We start from the raw sequence: 22,991 nt of genomic DNA, 5'->3' as shown, positions 1-22,991 counted from the left end.
ATTACAGTTGTAAATGGTGACAGTCGTAAAGCAGATAGCCATGTGATTGGACCAGCTTTTATGGCCTTTTTTGCAGTGGTTGTTAAGTGAATGCTATGGTTGTAAAGTGACCATCCTGGTTGGTAAACAAACACCACGGTCGTCGTTGACTCTGGGTGCTTTTGGAAGGAAACTGGAAGTGACCCCAGGTTTCTGGCGAACATCGTAAATTGTGGTCACGTGGAAGCAGTCCTACGTGCGACTGGCTGCCAAACATCCCAAATGTCACCTGACTGCAGGGGGGGGGGGAAAGGCGTTGGGACTTTGGAACCGGCTCTAAGTGCCTTTGGGGGGGGCAGTGTAATTTTGGTCACTAAGCAAGTGGTTGTAAGTCAAGGACTACCCCTACAACCTCAGGTCTCCCAGTCCAGGCCCCACTGTCCTGTCACAGGAGGTAGCCCGTTTACTCCTAAAGTATTTTTAAAAAACAACACTAATATAAAACACCCCAAAATGCTCGGAATCTGAGGTCTACATATATAGCAAAAGATATTTACCAAAGTGTCAGGGGTTTAGAGGAGAGATTTCTCAGCATTTTTGGAAGCAAGATACTCAGACAACTTAGTTAAGAAGCTATCGTTTAAAAAAATGGGATTATTTGGGTCGGAGTGACACTATTGAAATGCAGGTGGATGGTTGCTGCTTGCAGAGGAATAAAAATGGAAGAAGTTATTTTATTTAAGGAGCCCTTCAGTGTGACTATGTATAATGAACCAAAGAATATTATGCAGACATGTTTTTTTTTTTTTTCCAAAGAAAGGCCAGTTCTGAAAAAAAACACTCAGATTAGCAAAGAGTGTTCCTGCCTTTGGCTTTGAAACAGAAAAAAGATATTTTCCTTCATTTCACTTCTGAACTAGATAAAAAAAGGAGAGAGTTTACACATGGCAGTTGCATCCTGCCCTAACAGGGCAAATATTCAACATAACTGAAAAAAAAAATTGTACACTTTGTGTTCTTTGGCTGATTGACAATTACAACCCTAATGACATCAGTTGTTAATAGGATCTCGGGTTTTTTTTCAGACAAAAAAAGAAGGATTTAATTATTACAAATGCAGTCCTTGGGGAAGGAAAAATGTTCTTCATCTAGCGGACATGTTGCTAGGTTATCAATTTCAGGGAGATTTTAAAGCCATTGTTTTGTTTTCAGCACTATAGGTGACCGAAGGGGTGGTGAAAAGAAACGGAGATGATTTAAAGGCTAATTTTGCAATCTGAGAGAGAGAGAGAGAGAGAGAGAGAGAGAGAGAGAGAGAGAGAGAGAGAATGTTGCAGACATATTATTTAAAGACCTTCTCCTACAAACTCCACACAGAAATGCTCATTCACAAGTATAAAAATAGGTTCACGTCAGAGATCAAAACACTGATGTTGAATTTCTTGTTATTGAAATATAAAAGGGGGGGAAGTGCCAATTTCAGCTTATGAAAATGGCAGAGTTGGGGGGGTCTAAGAAAGAGATTCACACTACTGAGGTGAGCTTGTGCTTCCTAACCTTTGGTGATCCCTGAATTCAGCTGGACTACAAGTGGTGCCTCCGGGTCTCTTTTGCCCAATCTGCTAAGCCCTTGGTCTGGGGAGAGACCCATTGAAACGAAGGAGAGAAAAGTCTTTGCGGGTCCCACCGAGCCAGCTGTGCGCCCAGGAGCAACGCCAGAGCTAATTTTTTTTCCCAGCTGAGCCAAGATGGGTTGGCTTTCTCTCAATTCAGGCAACTACAGTTGAGGTACTCCAGAAGCACCACCTCCTTTTTGAATGATGTTTATTGAGGGCCAGTTCTTCCTTCTCTCGCTCCTTCTTAACCCGCTGGAAATGATCTTCTTCCTTTAGGTACCAAATGGGAGGCCAGCGGTGCTTCTCAAAATATTCCTGATTATCTGGTGAGCAAACGATACACTCAGTAAGTTTAACAATATTTTGAACCAGCAAAGAAACTTGTCTATTTTCTTGAAGGGTAAAAGCTAGGCAATGTGCTATCTATCACACAAAAGTCACGGAATGCAGAATCTGAAATCTTGTGTTCATTTTTTTGGGGGGGGGGAATCTTTTTTTCAAAAGTCCACCAAGTTTCCAGTTGCTATAGGATGGGGATGAGAACTTCTGAGATTTCTTATTTGTGGTGGGGGACATAGCTCTCTGTGTCTACTTTCAGATATTCTCAAATAGAAAACTCAGAAAGAGATAACTGTGTTTCCCTGAAAATAAGACCCAATCGGAAAATAAGCTCTAGCACAGTGGTGGCGAACCTAGGGGGTACTAGGAGCTCTCTCTGTGGGCATGCGCGCCTCGCTCCTTGACTAAGTTTTTGGAGGAAAAAGCCATTTCTCAATCCCCTCCCTAGCCAAAACAAGCCTCCGGAGCGAGTGCGCTGTTTTCAGCTTTGAATTATATCAAATCCGACACCAGAATCAGACTAACAGATGACCTGAGTGCTGCATGTGTTGCTCTCAAACTTACAAAGTATAAGCCAAGGTTAGACAAATTATCAGCATGCATACAACAGCAAAAATTACATTAATTGTTCAAAAGCATGCCAAATGCAAACTTTTACCTTTCAGTAAAAAGTGGTTTGTGTCATTGAAGGCTTTGTTATTGTGTTTTTCTTTTAAGACAAAAGATGTTAATGTGTGAATTGTTTTTTTCTAAACTAAAACCTCAGTATTCAGATTAAATTGCCGTGTTGGCACTTTGCGATACATAAGTGAGTTTTGGGTTGCAGTTTGGGCACTCGGTCTCTAAAAGGTTCGCCATCAGTGCTCTAGCATGATTTTTCAGAGGCTCTTAATGTAAGCCCCACCCCAAAAATAAGCCCCAGTGAAGATCGTCAGTCAGATGGACACTTTTAGTACCGTATATGCTGGCATATAAGACAACTTCCGGAAGCGCTAAACTCAGCGCCAAAGACGGGGGTCGTCTTATACGCCGAGTCATCTTATACGCCGGAAATACTGGTAGTTTCCGGCGTATAAGAAGACGTTCTAGGAATGCGGCTTGGCGATAAAGACGGGGGTCATCTTATACACCGGGTCGCCTAATACGCCGGCATATACGGTACCTTATTTTCTCTAATATAAGCCCTAACTGGAAAATAAGCCCTAATGCGTCTTTTGGAGCAAAAATTAATATAAAACCCAGTCTTATTTTCGAGGAAACACGGTAGTTCATTTATGAAAGTCGCAAGATGCTAGACTGCCATAACTCAAAATGGACTTTCCTAGTTTACAGAAGAGATCATCAAAATGTTTGAAACTGAAGCGTCCCAAAGACATTAGAATAGGAAGCTTCAGGGGTGGGATCATTTCTGCAGCTGAATATTATGCCTTCTTAGATTTCCGTGATTCTTCAGCTATAAAAAGGGGTCTTATAAGTTAACGTTATAATAAGCAGCAAACCATATAAATATCTGCAGGTGGACTTCAAACGCAGATATAAACATTGAGAAAAGGTGATGGAGAAAGCTTGTCAGAATCTCTTACCAGGAGACTTCATTTTAATTTCCCTTCGGAACTTCGAACAAACACTGTTATAGTTAGTGCAGATGTAATGCAAGCACCAAGCGGCCAGCTGCTTAGCGTTGTGGAACTGGAAAAGAAGCAGAGGGGAGTCAAGACAAGAGAACATCTCCAGAGGTGGAGCCATCTCCACTGCTGAAGCCTTGGGGGACCTCTTAGGAAGCAGGCCTTCAGGCTGGACATTTCACTGGCGCAGGGACTGCTTCTCAAACCATCCTGATAGCCCAGTGGGTGTTTCCAAGGGGCACTTTTTGAGAGGACAGATGTTACTCTCAGAGGAAACGAGATAATGGCAGTAGAAAACTGATGGGCCAAAAAGGAAGGGATTTCACCCTGCCAGTCTCTGGGACAGTGGTTCTCAACCTTTTTAATGCCGTGACCCCCAACTGGTTGTAAGGTGAGGACTACTCAACTGGTCGTAAGTCGAGACTACTCAACTGGTGCAGCACCGTTTGCAGAATGGGACTTTTGGCGGGCTCAGCAGGGCAGAGACAGCCTGGACAATTCCTATTGGCTTTTGAAAGCCAATAGAATTAGACTCTATTCAAGAGAGTCTGTTCTATTGGCTGTCAAAAGCCAATAGAATAAAAGGGAGTAGCACAGCTAAGGAAAAGGGGGGAAAAATGGCGGACTGCGTTGTTTGGCGACCCCCGTGAAATGGTCGTTCAACCCCAAATGGGGTCCCAACCCACAGGTTGAGAACCGCTGTTCTAGGAAAACATCCCTCAGCCACCTTGTACTGCTCATAGTCATCCCAACCAGGCTGACCACAAAGGTTGATTCTTGTACTCCAGAGCATCTGACTCTCCTCTTCTGGAGAAGTTGGAATCTGCTCTTATTCTGCCTGCTGATCTCCCTCCAAAACACACGCCATCTCATTAAGGACAGATTGAAAAGGGTTTTTTTTAAGGTGGTGAGAAGTTGTATCCTCAGCTTTTCAAAAGGAACAGCAGGACGAGAAGCACAAAAACTACTGGGGGACGTATCTTATACATCCCCAGCCCATTTGCAATTGTTACCCCAAAAGCAATGTTGAAGAAAAAGGAATCTTTTCATCCCTGGAGAAGAACACGGTAGTTCTCCACCCATAAATTCTCCACCAAAAGGAAATACAGGCAATCCTCGATTTACCACTCATCAGTCACTTTTTTGAGTCCTGTTGTAAGCGAATGGGTTTTAAGTCGAGGGCTACCTGTGCATAATTTTGACAATGTCACAAGCATAGAAAGTACTCACAGTAGAGTGACACCAACCTGGGCTATTTCCAAAACACACAACACTTCTCCATCTATGCAAACACCGCTCGCGGCTGTTCTGGTGAGTGCCTGCACCGTGTGTTGCTCTGTTGAGGGAGAGAAGCGGACATGAGCTGCACTTGTGAAATCGCTCCCGTGTGTTTCACACGTGGCCCTCCTGCCCTTCCCTTCCCTGCCTAGCCTTTGCCTGCTGCTGCAACCGCTCTCTCTCTCTCTCAGCCAGCCCCTTCTCTTTGAGGCCAGGGGAGAGGAGGGATAACTATTATGATAGTTAATTTCGAGAACACTAACACAATAATTAACAAAGTCAGGCTAGAGTAATAAATGGGTCTTGGGCTGCTTCTTTCGGCAGGATTTGCTTCAACTCAATTGCTTAAGATGTTATTAGGCTCTCAAAGCAGAGATTTACAATGGAGACGTTAATATTCACACGCTTTCAATTAAGAATAATCAGGCTGCCTAAAGGGCATTATGAACTGCAGCCTGTTATTTGCTTTCGGTCTCTTAAGCAGGCACACACATTTCAGGGAGGGGGAGGAAAGGGCTCAATTAATTCAGCGCAAAGAGGTCGGATGGAGGCGACATGATGTTTCCCTCATTGGAAATGTAGATTGCATTTCAGAAAACAAAACGGCTAAGAGCTGGTCCTTCCCCAGATGCCTAGCAGGGAGGGGGGAGGGCGAAAGGCTGGAGAGGCTCACCTGCCAGCGCAGCCAAGTGGGGCAGGCAGAATCGGTTGGCCAGGGCAATTAATTCAAGGGGGTCCAGATCCTGGCTGCAGGACAGTTGCTTGGTGTACAGGTAATCCAGGACGGCTTGCATGGAAGTCTTAGTGATGTTGGGGAGAACAACCTGAAACATTGGGGAAGGTATTTTTAAATGTTCAGAGCGAGAAACAATCCAGTCTAGGAAAAAGAAAGCTGTGTTATTTTTCCACCTAGGTCAGTGGCGATGAACCTATGCCACGCATGCCAGAGGCGGCATGCTGAGCCCTCTCTGTGGACATACGCGCCGTTGCCCCAGCCCCGCTTCCCCCTGCATCCCCCTCCTCACCAGCAACCCCCCTGGAGGAGAGTCGCCCCGGGGTGCGGCCCACGCAGAGCAGTGCAGCCAAGGACATGGCAGCCGGAGTGGGACGGAACAGAGGCAGGGCAGGGGAGGAGCAGGGCAGAGCGGGTTTTGGGCACTCAGTGTCTAAAAGGTTCGCCACCACTGACCTAGGTTATAAGATGTTTAGAAAAAGAGGGGAGGGGATAGAGGAAGGAGTGGCAGAACCTGGGGGCGGTGTTAAAAGAGGACTCAACCTCAAAACTTAGGTAGCCACAAGCGGACTTGCTCAAGGACTTAAACTTAGTTTGCTTGTGGCAACGTAGAGATTCTAGGTTAATCCCTCTTTTAATGCCACCTCCATGTTCAGCTACTGATTCCCCTACAAAAAGCTCCTTGTTGCAAGGGAAAGGTCAGCCTCCATTCAGACTAAGAAAAGGGGAGGACAGAGGAGAATAAAAATCTTCCCAGCCTCCGAAAACCAAACTCAGTTTTTCCTTCTTGGGACGGGGTGTGTGTGTAGATCGAGGCTTCCCATGAGCTTGGAAATGTACTGTATCCACCTTCAGAGCTAATTATATCATTATTCTTAAAAAGATCTCATCTCCGACATTGGGTCTATGGGAAACTATGCAGGATGAAAATCTACATTAAGACTGGAGACCACCAGAATACAAGCAGCCCTGACCCAACGCTATGATGCTCCCTCAGGAGTCATAGCTGTTCGTATGGAATTTGTACATACACACTCTCTCACGTACAAACATGTTCTGAAGCTTAAGGCTGGAGTTGTAGAAACAGTTCCCCCTGCAAATTTGCGCGACAGCAGGCTTGCTATTTAGCTGATTTACTAAGCCATTGCTCAAAGTCTTAAAACATAAAACTCAGACCTGATTCCCATTAATGAACCTCATTTTCAATGGAATTGCATGATCACGAAAGGCAGCTTGTTCTACTAACAAACCTGCAATTATTAGAATGAAAAATCTACCCTCCCATCGGGAGGAGCCTTATATTAAATTAATACCACCTTTTCACAATCTTTCTTCTTCTGCATATAATTCTGTTTTCATGTGGTTAGAGTAAAATTGGTTCTTTGGCCTTGCAAAGTATCTTGCCAGCAATTCTGCCCTTTATTGCTTCATTGAGTCATCTCGGTCTCCTGCGAAAGTTTTGCTTCATCAAGGCAATGCACTAATCAGGATCTCATCTTACAAGATGAAACCAAAGATGCTAGCATACCTCTTACCCTCTTTGTGTTCTTTGTGGCAAAATCATTTTCTAGAGACCGTGAGGAAACCCACAGCTCTACACTGGACATTCCAGAAGACGTACCATTTGTAAATGGTCAATTTTCAAATGTAAAATTTGTCAATTTTAATTTGTAAATAGTAAATTTGCAAATGGTAAATGGAAAGCCATTTCCAAAACCACCTGTATAGGTACAAACTAGGCAAAACTTGGCTTAATGCCAGTAATTGTGAAAGGGATCTTGGAGTTTTAGTGGACAATCATTTAAATATGATTGTTTTTTTGGCTGTGCAATGATCCTTGATGTACTTGATGACCTCCAGGGTCCCTTCCAACTTTATTATATTATTATTATTATGGATCATCGCACAGTCAGCCAGATGTTCAGACTGGATTTGGCATTTTGTCTACCTATCGAGTCCTTACCCAGGACCTGGGATAGGCAGATGTGGATGTTTGATGGTATTACAGATATCGTCGCAGGATGGAAGCAGTTCCTAATAAGGCCGCCTTTTGCAATTGACTAATAGCGAAATTTGTCAATGCCAATGGTGTTCAAGTGGTGCTCCAGTTGTTTTGGGATTGCACCCAAGGAGCCTATGACTATTGGTACTACCCTTGCTTGCTTTTGCCACAGTCTTTCTATTTCTATTTGTAGGTCTTTGTATTTTGTTATCTTCTCCAGTTCTTTCTCATCTATTCTGCTGTCTCCAGGCACTGCCATGTCCACTATCCAGACTTTTTTGTCTTTCTTATCGACAATAATAATAATAATTATTATTATTATTATTATTATTATTATTATTATTACAAAGTTCCCAAAATGAACAGTGAAAAGAGCCTTTCCTTGTTTGTTATGTGTGCACAGGCACACACACACACACACACACACACACACACACATATATATGTATACTTTATACAAGAGAGGAGAGAGTACTCCCAGCCTAAACCCACCTATCTCCGAACTAGTAGATAAAACTACGTATAAGGGACTCAAACAAAAGAAAGGAATATGCGGTAACTTAAGAAGTGCACTTAAAACACAGCCTGATCAGCTGGATCCAACGATGCACTCCATGAACCAGAGACAGGCATTTAACAACTATATATACCGGTAAGATTTCTTTCAGCATCTGCCTTTTAACCCTGATGATGTCAAGTGTATTTGACGAAAGCTTGGTTGATCAAACTTTTATTTCTTAAATTTCTCTTGGTGATCATTATTTTAATAAAAATGGAAATTCCCAAGAGTCAAATTTTTACTTGTATTTTTAATATATATATATATGTTTTCTGAGGTTTTCGCGGGTGTTTCTATGTAGGTCTTTGGTTATTCGGGTTTTCTCCCACGTAAAATTGGAAGTGTCTTGGCGACGTTTCGACGAAGTCTCATTCGTCATCTTCAGGCTGGTGCTTTCGGCTTTGTGCTTCTAGCCAAGACACTTCCAATTTTCTGTCCCTGCAAGGAAGGGGACTAAGGTGGAAAATGATGAAGAATGCATAGGCACAATAGGCAAAAACAAGGTCAAGGATTTATTTTGGGAACAATTTTCTACCCTTCTACTCTTAATATAAACACCATGAAGCTAAAAATAATCCAGAGATGCTTTTCTGGGATGCTGATTATTTTTCAGCCCTTTGCAGTATTACCTTTCCTAAGACAACTGCTTTCAATAATTCCGCAATGTTTTTTTTTTTTTTTTTCACTTTCAAAGTCATGTTCTCCAAAGAATCAATGCTTATGCTGGGGAATGGAGGAGACAGAGTGAAGCCAGGGCAGAAGCTCCCTCAAGACACATCAGTGCATCAGGTTTTCGAGATTTTTGTTACTTGCTGCCCATCTTTCCTCCTGAATTCAACCCAGAAAGACAGGTTGAAATCCAAGGAGGAGAAAAGTATTGACAAAGGTCAATCCAGATCGTCAAGGCTGGACTTGTTCTTCGATGTCCCGTTACTCGTTGCATTGTTCGGTCGAGACAAATGGCTCTTTATTTATTTATTTATGAGACTTATATACCGCAAGCACTCTCTAAGCGGTGTACACCAGTAAGCAATGTATATATATATATATATTTACATTGCCCTTAACAATCTGGGTCCTCATTTTACCTACCCCGGAAGGATGGAAGGCTGAGTCAACCTTGAGCCGGTGAGATTTGAACTGCTGACCTGCTGAACACAGTCAGCTAAAGTGGCCTGCAGTACTTGCACTCTAACTGCTACGCCACCTCGGCATTGCAGCCTATTGCAGCCCATGGCTGATTGTGGAAAAACAGAGCAGGCTCAGATCTCGAATGAGAAGCAATCACAAAGTTACATGGGCTTTGAGCCCAAACTCTTCTCCAGGGTTTCTCCTCTGGTGGAGATGAGCCCCCGCATAAAGTTCTTGCATTACCCAGGCGATTTCTCAAAGAACGTTCTACTAGGCCAGTGGGGTTCTCAACCTTTTTAATGCCGCGACCCCCAACCGGTTGTAAGTTGAGGACTATCCAACTGGTCGTAAGTTGAGGACTACCCAACCGGTTGTAAGTCGAGGACTTTCCCTGCCCGGTAGCACCGCACATGCGTGGTGCCGCCCCCTGCGCCGGCCAAGGCGTAGCTGGCAAGCGACAGAGATGGAGCAGGCTGACCACCGGCTGGGCCACTAGCTGGCCTAGCCCAAGGGAGGTAAGGCACACGCCGGGCCCCACGCGTGCCAGCAACCCTCCCTGCGCCTGCCGGCCTCCCACCTCCCACCCCTGGCCTTACATTTTTAGTAGTTGCTCAACAGGGAGGGGTGGAAACTTCCAGACAGCTCGCCTTCGCTGCAGACAACTTGCAGCACCGTTTGCAGAATGGGACTTTTGGCGGGCTCAGCAGGGCAGAGACAGCCTGGACAATTCCTATTGGCTTTTGAAAGCCAATAGAATTAGACTCTATTCAAGAGAGTCTATTCTATTGGCTTTCAAAAGCCAATAGAATAAAAGGGAGTAGCACAGCTAAGGAAAAGGGGGAAAAAATGGCGGACTGCATTGTTTGGCGACACCCGTGAAATGGTCGTTCGACCCCAAATGGGGTCCCGACCCACAGGTTGAGAACCGCTGCACTAGGCACAAGCATCCATGACAACCACTTTATAAAACATACAAAGCCAGGGAGAACATGTGGAGTTGCCACTAGAGGAGGATCAAGACCCACCATCTCAGCAATGATTCAGGAGACGAGATTTCCTCCTCCCCAACTGGCTGTTACAGCGACTGAGCACAAATGCCTAACCTATTGCTGCAAATAACCTGTCCTTCCTGCAGAATTTCAGAATAATAAATAAATTAGAAGGGGCTCATTATATTTATGTGGAACTACCTCCGTCTTTACAGACTACCCACTTCTTGAACCAGCCTCTGCTCCTTCCATTCCCATCACTCTCCCCAAACAAGGCGGCGAAAGACGATGGGCACAGAGAGCTTCATGTGCTATGAAAAAAAAAAATACGGCTTTGCAATTAATATTTAAGATTACCAAGAAGAAAGCACGTTATTAGTGGTTATAATTAGGAACCAGATTGTGTGTGTTTGTGTGTGTGTGTGTGTATTTTAGAGCACAGCTTACTGAATCAAGGTATGTATTTTTCATGAACCACCTGCTGGGAGTGCCTCCAGGGAAGGAATTATGCTTACTGCCGTTTCAAAAGTAATGAGAATTTTTTTTAGTAGAACACAGCTTCCAGAATATTAAGTGTATAATCTCTCTCTCTCTCTCTCTCTCTCTTTCTCTCTCTCTCTTTCTCTCTCTCTCCCTCCCTCTCTCTCTCCTCTCTCTCTCTTTCTCTCCCTCTCCCTCCCTCTCTCTCTCCCTCCCTCTCTCTCTCTCTTTCTCTCTCTCCCTCCCTCTCTTTCTCCCTCCCTTGAAATATAAGGAATAACGAGAAAATCATTTTAGATTGTGCTAAACATTCATCAAAGCTGCTATTGCTGTTTTTTGAGGTCATTAATAAGCACGGTGGCATCTTTCCTTCTGCTCCTCCGTCTTTCAATGCTTTACTCCAATACTTCATGCCAAGGTAGGAGATGACCCACTGGTGACCCACTGATCTTTCTAACATTTCCCGTTTAAGGCAGTGCCAATTTTACAAACTAGGCAGAACTGAACGAAGATGAGGTTCAACTGGTTCACCATGGTGTTTGGGTTTTTCACTCCTGGGGCTGAGATCTGATGGGAGATGGAGACCAGCTTTTCCACTTCCAACCGCCCCATCCCACCAATTCCCGACAATCGGGAGCCAGGTATCTTCTGAGAACTAGTGCAGAAGACAGACAGGAAAAGAGGAGTCCCCAAAGAGACGTCACCAAGGGATTCCCATGCCCTTCTTGCAACCTAAAGCAAGTTCCTTCTCCAGAGCAAAGCTTTGAGCTTACGGGCCAAAGAGGACAAATACGGTACCTCGCTGTTTGAGCTTTCCACAAAGGATCCTCCAAACATTGCAGACATCCATTCACAGCTACAGATTAGAAGTGGTTTATGAGCATTTATCTTTCCGTCTTCCAACACGAATACCACATCTGTTAAGGGATCAAAGGAACACAATAACAACCCGTGACTGCTGGTGCTTGCGGTCAAATGTGTGAATCAGGAAGAGCGTGGAAGAAAGCACATGACCTGCTGCTTTGGCAGAATTTCTGCAAAGAAGGTCCTTCATTGAGGACATCCAGAAAGGCAAATATTAATGTTTAAATTAGCAACAAGGCAATTAAACTCTGAGCTTCCGTCACTGGAACCACACCAGGAGTTCTTGCTGATTGAGGTTATTCAAGAGTGTCACTGGCAAAAATGAAAACGGGTCAAATTTATCACAGTTTCATGGGTCATGTAAATGCCACAACATAGTAGTATTGCTAATAATAATAGTATTTATATTCTGTCTTGAGGGGGCTTAGATGGGGGTCTCCCTTTGTTCCTGCCTGCAACCACAACCCTGTGAAGTAGGTTGAGTGGAGGGTGGCTGGCCCCCAAATCACCCAAGGGGACCATCATGGACTTGATCCTGATCTCCCCAATTGCAGTTCAAGTCCCCCAATTGCGGGTTCTAACATTAGAGCAGTGGTTCTCAACCTGTGGGTTGGGACCCCATTTGGAGTCGAACGACCATTTCACGGGGGTCACCAAACAATGCAGTCCGCCATTTTTTCCCCCTTTTCCTTAGCTGTGCTACTCCCTTTTATTCGATTGGCTTTTGAAAGCCAATAGAATAGACTCTTGGCATTAAAAAGGTTGAGAACCACTGCATTAGAGCTTCTTAACCTTAGTTGCAAAGCTCCATATGGCCACTAGGTGGCACATGTACCTTGTATTTTCCATATTCTTTGGCTGCCACCTAGTGGAACTAAGCTTCCGTAGCCCCAAATACTTGTCATTTAATTATCTTCTAATCTATACTCAGATACTGTATTCCACTCAAACAGCTCCAAGTCCCAGAGTTAGCTGAAGAGAAAGACAGCTCATCAGTCGAGCAGCTATGTCAGGGCAGAGAGACTTAGAGATAGCTCAGAAGGGCTGGGAAGGTCTCCTGTCTGAAGAACTACTGCCGGTGACCCTCTTGAATCAGATGGACCATAACTGTACTCAATAAAACATCCTTTCCCATATACTGAAAGCTATGGGCTAGAGCAGTGGTTCTCAACCTTTTTAATGCCGCGACCCCCCAACCGGTCGTAAGTCAAGGACTACTCAACCGATCGTAAGTCGAGGACTACTCAACTGGTGCAGCACCATTTGCAGAATGGGGCTTTTGGCGGGCTCAGCAGGGCAGAGACAGCCTGGACAATTCCTATTGGCTTTTGAAAGCCAATAGAATTAGACTCTATTCAAGAGAGTCTGTTCTATTGGCTTTTGAAAGCCAATAGAACAAAAGGGAGTAGCACAGCCAGGGAAAAGGGGGAAAAAATGGCGGACTGCGTTGTTTGGTGACCCCCATGAAATGGTCGTTCGACTCCAAATGGGGTCCCGACCCACAGGTTGAGAACCACTGGGCTAGAGAGTGACACTGGTATCCTTGCAAACAAAACAGCCCATGTAAACCATTGGAGGAGGAGGCTTCCATCCCTCACCCCCTCCCCTCCCAAAAGCTAGAGTTGTAATTCTGGTGGCGGAAGAATAAAAGAGAAAGGGGAAACGAAACTGGATTAAGAGAAAGCAAAAGAAGAAGGAACCGGACAGGGAAAAAAGAAAAGAAAGGAAATCCTATCCAGTTATCACCAAAGGAGCTAAAATTTATCAGGACCTCAAGCACGGTCACCCCCAAGGTGCCTTGGGGGAGCGGACTGTCAAAGGCACCCACACCTCCTGCAACAGGGACAGCAAGGAAGGAAAGCAGGAAGAGGTCTCCTCCTTCTGCCCATCTCCCTGTGAATTCTGACTTTTTCCCAAGGCTTGAACAGAATCAGACTGTCTTCCAAGCAAAGACCCACACTTGAATCTCTCTTTCAACAGCCTCTGCACTTTCCCCCCATTCTGCAACTGGAGGTTTCGAAAATGATTGGCCGAAGGGACAGATTTGCCTTTTTATGTAAAGATGTATTGCGTTTGCATCGAGGAATACATCATGACCTGTCGTAGGGCACAATTTTAGGCTGTGGGCACCAAACGTCCCTTTCTGAACCCTTCAGAACGTCCGAATTGCATCTTGGCTTGCACAAAACCATCCCGGGGGTCCTGATTAGCATCGTAACAAAATGCAAGGCAGAGGGATATTTCTGCGTAGACTCACCAGAAAACGTCTCCTTACAGAGGCATTCTTTTATTCTGTTAGCCTTCCGGACGTGGAAAGCCTTTGTAATTTCCTGGTTCATGAAGGCTTCCTTGTTGGTTATGTTTTCTACCATCATCCGCAAGTCAAACACTTCCAGGATCTCAGCAATTTGAGCTACCTGGGTGAGGTCCCTTTCGTTTTCGTCCAGCTGCCCGGTGTATAAAAACTGCAGGACGGTTTTAAAAGGTCCCGGTTGGATGGAAGCCTCCATTTTGACCACCGTCACTGCACAGACCCTCTTCGAAATGGGGTTAATCTGCATCTCTTGATGTAGGCTTATGAAACCTTTGCCCCAGGGCGTTGGACCCTGTTTTGGGCAGGTGGCTTCTCCTGCTTCAGGCTCCACCTGGAAGCCCTCGGTCGAAGCAGAAGGTGTTGCAACTGACCCTTCAGCTCCCTGATCAACTGCTTCAAGGCTGCAGGTTCTGGTGGGGAGATTGCTACCTTTACTACAAAAGCTTTCAATCAAGTCGGGTGTTTCTTCACATTCCATTAAGAAAAGGTCATAAAACTTGGACGAAGAGGTAGCTAAGTAGATCTTGTGAGCAAAAATCTGAGTCTGTTCCTGAAGAATAAACAGCACGTCTGCACACAAGGGATTGTCCAGTAAGTATCCCACGTCGTTGATCTTGAGGAGGGGACACTCTGGGATTTTTATAACAGGGGGAGGAGCCTTTGGGGGTAGAAATGGAGCTTGGAGCAAAGGTTTCTGGACTTTCTTCAGATGGGATTTCCAGAACTGCAAATGTCTCCTGGAAATCAGGGCTGCTCGGATTGCATTATCAAACACATCCTTGATGCCAAACTGGTCAAAGACGCTGGTTTCATAATAGGGTATCCCAAGCTCTTTAGCAACTTCCCTGCCTCTTTCTGGTGGCAAGATGTCTCCCCTCTTGATAGGCCTGCAAACAAAATGGAGTGACAAAGAAGAGGTCACCTTGGTCAGGCTCACTGAATAGAACTAGTGGACCCCACCCATCAAGGGATGCATTCTTGTGATCCTTTGGCCTTCATGCTTTTCCTTTTTTGGATGTCCCACAAAGACAACCCATGGGGTTGATGCCCAAAGTCTTCAACATCTGAGAAGACTTCCTGCCTATTTGAAAGACCCCCCTTCCCCAGGTATGGAATGGTTAATTCATTTGCTATTAATTTTGTTTTCATCTTCCTGTACTGTATTACAAACTAAAGAAATTAGACACACAAAGCCATTTTGAATGCTTCCTTAGGAGCCAAGATGTCATCTTTTCTGCAAAGGTCCAGCATTGCCTTGCCACACTGGGGAATTTTTTTTTTTTTATCTGCATTCAACCCTACCTTGCCAATGGCCTCCTGGCTCGATTGACAGCTTCCAGATCGGCATAGCGAAGGTCCAGTTGGCAGCCCACCAGAATCACAGGAGTCCGAGGGCAGAAGTGCTTGATCTCTTGACACCACATTGTCTTCACATGATTCAGGGAGTTAGGGTTAGCAATGGAGAAGCACAACACCACCACGTCAGATCTGCAAGACAAAAATATTATTTGTTTTAGATCAACTTTACAGCTCAATTGCTTTGCTCACAAATGGGCGGAGGGAGGGAAAATTCAAGACGTGGTTTATTTAGAAGTGCACCAGGATCGTGATGCTGAAGCCCATAAACATTGTCACAATGCTATGTTTCTCCACAACAGCCAAGCACCCCTCTTACCCAACTCCCAAGTGGCATATAGGGGTAAAGTGGGGCAGAATAAGGGCTCAACTCTGCAGCAAGCAAGTCAGCTCCCCCTTCATCAAAGACTAATTTGCAAGGGGAAGTTGGGCCAACCAATTAACGTTTGCAAACATCAAACAGATCCTGAGATAAACCAAGGAGAAGCTGAAGGATGATTCCAGACCAGTGATGGCAAAGCTTTTAGAGACCGAGTGCCCAAACAGCAACCCAAAACCCACTTATTTATTGCAAAGTGCTAGGGCCGCATCAGCATTGTGGTGCCCTCAGCGGGGTGGGGGTGGGCATGGCCCACTGGGTGGGCGTGGCTGCAGGGGTCACAGCAGACTGAGGGGCATGGCCAGGGTGGGCGTGGCCACCTTGATGTTGCTCATGGGGGCGACGCCTGTGGGGGCTGGGCAGGATTGGGGGAGATCCAGGGGGCCTCTGGTGGGTGGGATGGTGGGCAGGAGGCTCGTCCTGTGGGGCGAGGCAGGGTGTAGGGTGTAGGTGCCATTGCTGTGGGGCAAGGCGAGACAGGGGCGGCTGCTGCCTGACACCATCAGCCCCTGCACACAGAGGCCAGCGAGCGCATGGTCTACCACCTGTACTCAAGCTTGCTAGCCAGCTGCTTCACCTCCTTTGTGCTGGGTGGGGCTGCCACTCCAGGCACCAGCAGTGGCCTAATGGACCTGTGTGAGCTGGCAGGTGTGCCCACAGAGAGGGCTCTGAGTGCCGCCTCTGGCATGCATGCCATAGGTTCGCCATCACTGTTCTAGACAATTTCTTGAAGAAAATCCAGCATGCCAAGGATTCCTTTAAGGTTCAGGGTTCACAGGGGGGAAAAATTAATACATCTTACCCGCCCCCTTCCAACCCAAAGTGTGACTCCGGCACCGTGTCTCTCTGTTCAGGTGTTTTTATGGAGACGAGTATTTACAAAGCAGCATTTTCCTTCTTTGTGCATTAGGAATATATTTTAAAGCCCCTCCTTCCCTCTTTTCCTGGAGTTGGGAAAAGAATATGATTTGGACCTCTTCTCAATACACAAATTGCTAGGACAACCAACTGCTTGGCCCTGTTTTGAAATGTTTGCTGGTGGTCCTCAGAATCCACCACACAAGTAGCATCCCCGGAAATTTGAGCATGGGAGCATCAGATCTGACTTTGAATGGGTCATCAGCCACTCCCTAGGTCACTGGTGGCGAACCTATGGCACGGGTGCCAGAGGCGGCACTTGGAGTCCTCTCTGTGGGCACGCGTGCCATCGCTCCAGTCCTAGGCCTTCAGCTGGGTTTTATAAAACCTTTTCGCTTTAGGCCTCCACCGCCTTGTGCAAAAAAAAAAAAAAAAAAAAAAAAAAGTTTCAATCAATCAGTCAATTTCAACTTCTCGCGGGGAAAAAAAAGATCTTGCAAAGTTGGAATTGATTGATTGAACTTTTTAGTCCCACCCAGTCTGCCGCTACCACCGCAGCCACGCCCAGCCAATGGGCCACACCCAGCCAATGGGCCACACCCACCCGGCACCCGACGATGCATAAGTGAGTTTTGCGTTGTAGTTTGGGCACTCGGACTCTAAAAGGTTTGCCATCACTGCCCTAGGTCTAGGAGAACATTTTTTACTAGTCACCAACTCTCTCTGGCTTGAACCATGCAGGGCCCAAAAATGACAGCTGTGGGAAGTCCATGTCCAACCAGAAAGAGGTATGCTTGAGGTACTTGCCCACATACCCAAAAAATGGGATGCTGTGTTCTCTGCATGGTTCCAAACTGAAATGGCTGGAGGGGTCTTTTGGGGAATGGCATTTGTGGCTTTTGGCCAGCAATGGCCTTCCAGAGGAGGCACAGAGGGGTGTGAGAGGGAGAGAGAGAGAGAGATTGGAAGGAGCTAAAGGAAGGACAGGAGGAAGCTTGCTTGGAAGAAAAGTAGGGGGCTGGCAAGTGGAGGATGGTGCCCTGAGCTAAATGGTGGTGCCTGCAGGGAGACAAGATTCTGGAAAGGTAGAGGAGAGAGAGAGATGCTTTTTATAAGTGCACCCAAGATTGACAGGGGCTTTGCTGATTTGTAGCATGAAGTTGGTTCGAGTCAATTCTGACACTAAAATAACCCAGATTTCAATAAGCTGAGAGATGAAGAGTTTAGCAGTTCAAGTAATTATCCCCAAAGATCTGGGGCAGAGACATCACGTGGAGACGGAAAGTCCTCTCCCAACTGCCTTGTTTCAGCAAATGCTTAGTGACACCGTGTTTCATTGTGTATCAGGAGGCGCCTCCAGGAGGAGAAGCAAGGATCCAAATAACCCTGCCGAATCAATAAGACTGAATTTGAAGCATGCTAATATTTGGCAAAGGGGCCGTGTCTCTGCCATCTATTTTGCAACCTTTAGAAAAGGCATTTAAATGTTGTTTAAATATTTAACTGTATTTGCTAACCAAGGCTGTTAAACCTGGTTGTTAAATTACTTATTCCCCAGAAGGTACTATGAGGTCAGCAAGAGAAGGCCAATGGTCAACATTCCTGAGAGGTCAGTTCCGCCAAAATCCTTTGTGTCTTTTATGACCTTGGCTACTCTTCCTGCTCCCCATGAGACACCACTTGGTGAACTGGAAGCAGCTGAAGGCCCCATCTCCCTGCACCAAGAACCCCCCCCCCTTTGGTGTTCTGCCCTGGTTGTAGGGCTCCCAAGACAGTGGCTTTACTCCAAAGAATTCCTGCAGCAGCATTTCTCCCAAAGCAATTCTTGGAAATATGAAGCTGGAAATGTGTTACTGATGAGGGAGGTGATGCACTCTTGGAGCTCAATGGATTTGGGTTGCTTCTGAAAGGAAATCAAGCAATATTCCCTGGAGATGGCAACCATCCCTCTTCAACCAGCCACCCAAGGTCCCACGTCGCCGGATGCATCCCGGCATGGCTGGGTTCCCTCCCCCCTTGGTTCCGTTCCTCCTGACCTTGCATGCTCTCCTCTTCCCGGGCATGACCACTGCATCATCTCCTCAGTTGTCAGCCAGCTGTCCAGAGTGTACCGGTCAAGGAGCCAGCAGGCTATGGCTGCTGATGGACACCGTCGGCCCCCATGCGCTCGCTGGCCTCTGTGTGCAGGGGCCGATGGTGTCAGGCAGCAGCTGCCCTGGCCCCTGCCTCGCCTTGCCCCGCAGCAATGGCACCCCCACCCTGCCTCGCCTCACTTCACCCTGCAGGACAAGCCTCCTGCCCACTGCCCCACCTGCCAGAGACCCCCCTGGATCTTCCCCAACCCTGCCTGGCCCCCACAGGCATCCCTCCCCACGAGCAACATCGAGGTGACCATGCCCATTCTGGCCACACCCACCTAGTCTGCCATGAACATCACAGCCAGACCCACCCAGTGCGCCACGTCCCACCTGGCACCCGGCAATAAATAAGTGGGTTTTGGGTTGCAGTTTGGGCACTCGGTCTCTAAAAGCTTCGCCATCACTTTTCTATGAGCTTGCTTGCCACAAAAGGGATATCTAACTTAGACTGACCTTCCGTAAGCAAAACGTCGGTCTTTGTGGTGGTCTCCAAAGGTGTCCCACAGCCTGAGCGAAACACTCACTTCGTCAACTACATCACGAGATCGTTCAAGAACCTGTCAAATTTACACAAGCACAGAACTTAAGGGAGAATTTTTATAAAATGTTTTATAGATGGCACCTTGATCCACAAAAAATGTCTCTTATGTACCCTGACTTACAACCTAAATGTTGGAGATGTGGTTGTATGGATGCTACCTATTATCATATTTGGTGGTCGTGTAGAGAGATAAAAGCATTTTGGATTAAGATATGGTGGAATATCCAGAGAATTTTTAGAAGGAGGGTAAAATTTACTCCGCAATTATTTTTGTTGGGTATAGTTACTGATTGTGATACAAAGGAGGTTATATTGATGTTAAATTTGATTACAGCCGCGAGGCTGTTAGTAGGACAATATTGGAAGAAGGAATCTTTGCCTACATTGCAGGAATGGTTTCTTAAAGTGTCTTATTTGGCGGAAATGGCAAAGATTTCGGCTTTTTTAAAGGAACAAATGCAAGAGAAATTTCTTGCTGTTTGGGATAAATGGATAAAATTTATACAATTTAAATTGGATATAAAAAAATATCATATAGCTTTTTCATAATTTTTATTTTTATATATATACATATATATGTTAATGTTATATTTTTTTTCTTTTTCTTTCTTTCTTTCTATAAATATAATTTTTTAACTGTTTTTTAATTAAGCCTATATCCTGCTCTGGGAAGCTCAGGGGGGGGGAAGGGGGGGTGTTTGGGTGGGGGTGGGGGGAGGGGGGTTTTGTTGTGTAATGTTTAGTTTTTTTTTCTCTTTGTATATGTGGTTTTTTGTTATTGTATTGTTTTGGGTTTTTTGTAAAATTTATAAAACTTTTTAATTAAAAAAAAAAAAAAAAAGAACCTGGAATAGAGACACGTCTGTAAGATAAAGGTTTGCGGTGGAAGCAGACAGAGCTGGTGGGAGGAGATGGGAGTAAGAGGCTGAGCATGGACCTTATTCCCCAAAATTTCATGCCAGTAAAAGTTATAGTCAGGGATGGACGATGATACTAACTTCTAGATTGTGGTAAGAAGATGCCAACTTCTAGTTGGAGACTAGATGTTCAATTCAGATAACCCACCAAATTTTGATCGGAAGGAGCCCAAAGCAAGAAATCATTATATCAACCAAGAAAATAGATGATGGGACTTACCAGAGAGAATACTTAAAAAAGAAACATCTGTTTGAATATGGTTAAAGAAATAGAAAAGTTTTGAAATGTATATATGTCATTCTAAGAGGGATGAATTCTCTAAATAATATAGTATGCTTTCCCCCCCCTTTTTTTTGTTTTCTTTCTTGATATGAGTAATATAAAAAAGTTGAAATGACTTAGATAAAGGAAATGTTTTAGATGCTTAAATGTGATTGAATTTAAGAAAATTATAATGGATAAAAAGTGTTTTGAATAAGAGTTAAGGGACTAGATGTATTAAATGGAATGTTTAAAGATTAAACATATTTTTCATTGTGGTTAAAAAGAATAAGAAATTTAGGAAATAAATATATATTAGCTTAGGAGGGATATATATTGTAAGTAGTACCGTATTTTCTGGCATATAAAACGACTTTATAAAGCATACAAATTGGCTCCAAAGTCAGGGATCATCTTGTATGCCGAGTCGTCTTATACGCCGGAAATTACGGTAGTTTCCGATGTATAAGACGACTTTCTAAGCATGCAAATCAGCTCTGAAGTCGAGGTTTATCTTATACACTGAGTCTAATACACTGGAAAATACCGTATTTTCTGGCATATAAGATGACTTTCTAACCATGCAAATCTTCTCCGAAGTCGGGGGTCGTCTTATACGCTGAGTCGTCTAATAGGCCGGAAATTACGGTATGTTATTTTTTATGTTTCTTTACTCTTGCTCTCCTTTTTTTTTCATTATTTTATCTATTCCTTAAGAAATGTGGAAGTGTGAAATGGTTCATATGGAAAAATAGAGTTAAAATTTTAAATGTAATTAATTTTTGAGAAAATCTTAACCAATAAGAATACCTAGAATTTGGTGGGAGAAACAAATTCAAATAAGGACTGTAACAGGATCTATGATAAGGCAACCAGAATGATTGGATAGAAAAGAAATACTATATTGATGTGATTATTATTTTTAGGAATATTGGGAAAAAAATATATTTAATTGTTATCTATCAAAACAATGAGAATTGTATTAACTCAATGTTTGCAAAAGAGGATATTTTAGGGAAAAGAGGAAATCAAGTAAAATCATTATGTGGATTATGGATTATAGAAATCAGTTGTTAATGATTGTTTTACAAATATAACCCAGAGAACACACTGTTCACCAATTATTAAGTGATTTATGTTTTTTAAAAAAATCAATAAAATATATTACAAAAAAAAGAAATCATTTGTGATCAGCTACCAAAACCCAGCAAATATGATTTGAAATAAATATTGTGCTAATTATAGTCTGGTATAACATTTGGCCATCAGTCTTCCTAGTCTTACTGTGCTATGCAGAAGAATTTATAAAGCTTAGATGAAGCAGACATGCAGAATAAAATGTTGACTTTCAGATACAACCTAAACTGTGGTCAGCAGCAGTCATGGTTTAATCTGGGGCTAAGCTGACAGATTTCATGTGTTTATACATAAAACAATTTCTTAACAAAAGATTTAAGCCTAGACAGTCTAACACAAACCTCCAATGAAATCAGTGCAACAAATGATTAGTGAAATGAGCAATAATTACGCCACATTTTAATATGTCCGTGGGGAATACACAAAGAAAAATACATCATTAAAGTCTTATGAAGAAGACTAATAGTTAAAAAAATCAGCTGGGGTAGAACTGCTGGACTGTAACAGTTGCACAGAAAATGCAACCCTATAAATTTTTAGATCACACAGACTGGAATGCCTTCTTTACCAACTATTTTTACAGACAACAGTTTGGGAGGAATTTCTTTGGACTGCAGCTAAAAAGATGGAAAAGGGAGAATATGTTGGCCAGAAGATCTGAATCTTCAATAGCGGCAGGTTTGCAAGAATACGATGCACCTTCCACTAGGTAGCAATGATACAAGCACGCAAAGGCAGCAGGTAAGTACTTGAAGTATTTCCACATATATTTTCTAAGTACAGTAGAAGTAAGTACTAAGTACTCTAGCCTGCTCTAATCTAATGTACTCCTCTCTCTGGAGTTCCTTCCATCCAGCCCACTCTTTCCATCCATATCCTTTCTAGACGGGGCCTCAAAATAAAAGCCATACCTACCTCTTGACAGACCCGATACTGGTCAATTGCCCAGACCGTTGGGACGTGGGTCGCCAACAGTTGGTACTGGTTCAGGGTCGTGTTGCAGGCTCTTGCACAGATCAGACGAGTTTTGCCCACCGCATTATCCCCGACAACCACGCATTTGATGGTTTCAACATTTGGTCTTTCGTAGTCCATGTCAATATCCATCTACCAGGGGCTACAAGAAGACCAGAACACTGGTTACCACCTCTGAGAAGCTTCTTACTTGGCTTTTTGACTTTTATGAAGGCCAAAATGGGAGCTGCCTCTTGTCAAGGCTGACTTATAAACCTCACCCAGCTCATAAACCAGGCAGGTCCCATCCCTGGCCTTCATTCCGTTTCCTATAAACACAGTCTTGCTTAGAGAAGAGAAAACAGGATCGAGTACAGGTTGCTGGCTGGGACAGCAGAAGTCTCAGGCTGCTGCTCTACGCTTGAAGTTTCAATCATGTTTATACCAGTCCTCAGGAATATGCCTCCAAGGCAAAATCAAAAGTTAGGAAGTTACAAAACAAAACAGCTGCATATTACCAGAGAAAACAAATCAAGACTC

At 44.4% G+C, this 22,991-nt stretch overlaps 1 protein-coding gene across 5 annotated transcripts in view; it reads right to left on the bottom strand.

Annotated features, from left to right (window-relative positions):
- Nucleotides 1-775: 775 nt before the first annotated feature.
- RHOBTB1 (Rho related BTB domain containing 1) overlaps nucleotides 776-22,991 on the bottom strand; it is a 34,613-nt gene continuing 12,397 nt past the window's right edge. For 4 of the 5 annotated variants that reach the window (XM_039366250.1, XM_039366267.1, XM_039366258.1 and 1 more), the window contains 9 exons: nucleotides 22,413-22,614; nucleotides 19,094-19,197; nucleotides 15,212-15,397; nucleotides 13,853-14,796; nucleotides 11,530-11,648; nucleotides 5,511-5,661; nucleotides 4,807-4,895; nucleotides 3,518-3,623; nucleotides 776-1,918 (listed from right to left, as the gene is read on the bottom strand). In XM_039366250.1, coding sequence (XP_039222184.1) covers nucleotides 1,749-1,918; nucleotides 3,518-3,623; nucleotides 4,807-4,895; nucleotides 5,511-5,661; nucleotides 11,530-11,648; nucleotides 13,853-14,796; nucleotides 15,212-15,397; nucleotides 19,094-19,197; nucleotides 22,413-22,604 — 2,061 coding nt within the window. In that variant the 5' untranslated portion in view covers nucleotides 22,605-22,614 and the 3' untranslated portion in view covers nucleotides 776-1,748. Of the gene's footprint in view, nucleotides 1,919-3,517; nucleotides 3,624-4,806; nucleotides 4,896-5,510; nucleotides 5,662-11,529; nucleotides 11,649-13,852; nucleotides 14,797-15,211; nucleotides 15,398-18,538; nucleotides 18,668-19,093; nucleotides 19,198-22,412; nucleotides 22,615-22,991 lie in introns of those variants that run through there. The other variant, XM_039366278.1, reaches the window with a different exon arrangement.

The sequence above is a fragment of the Crotalus tigris genome, unplaced genomic scaffold (assembly GCF_016545835.1).
Source record: "Crotalus tigris isolate CLP2741 ecotype Arizona unplaced genomic scaffold, ASM1654583v1 scf7180000017598.18339901613:2243638, whole genome shotgun sequence".
NCBI classification, from domain to species: domain Eukaryota; kingdom Metazoa; phylum Chordata; class Lepidosauria; order Squamata; family Viperidae; genus Crotalus; species Crotalus tigris.
This window is presented reverse-complemented; position numbering and strand designations above follow the sequence as displayed.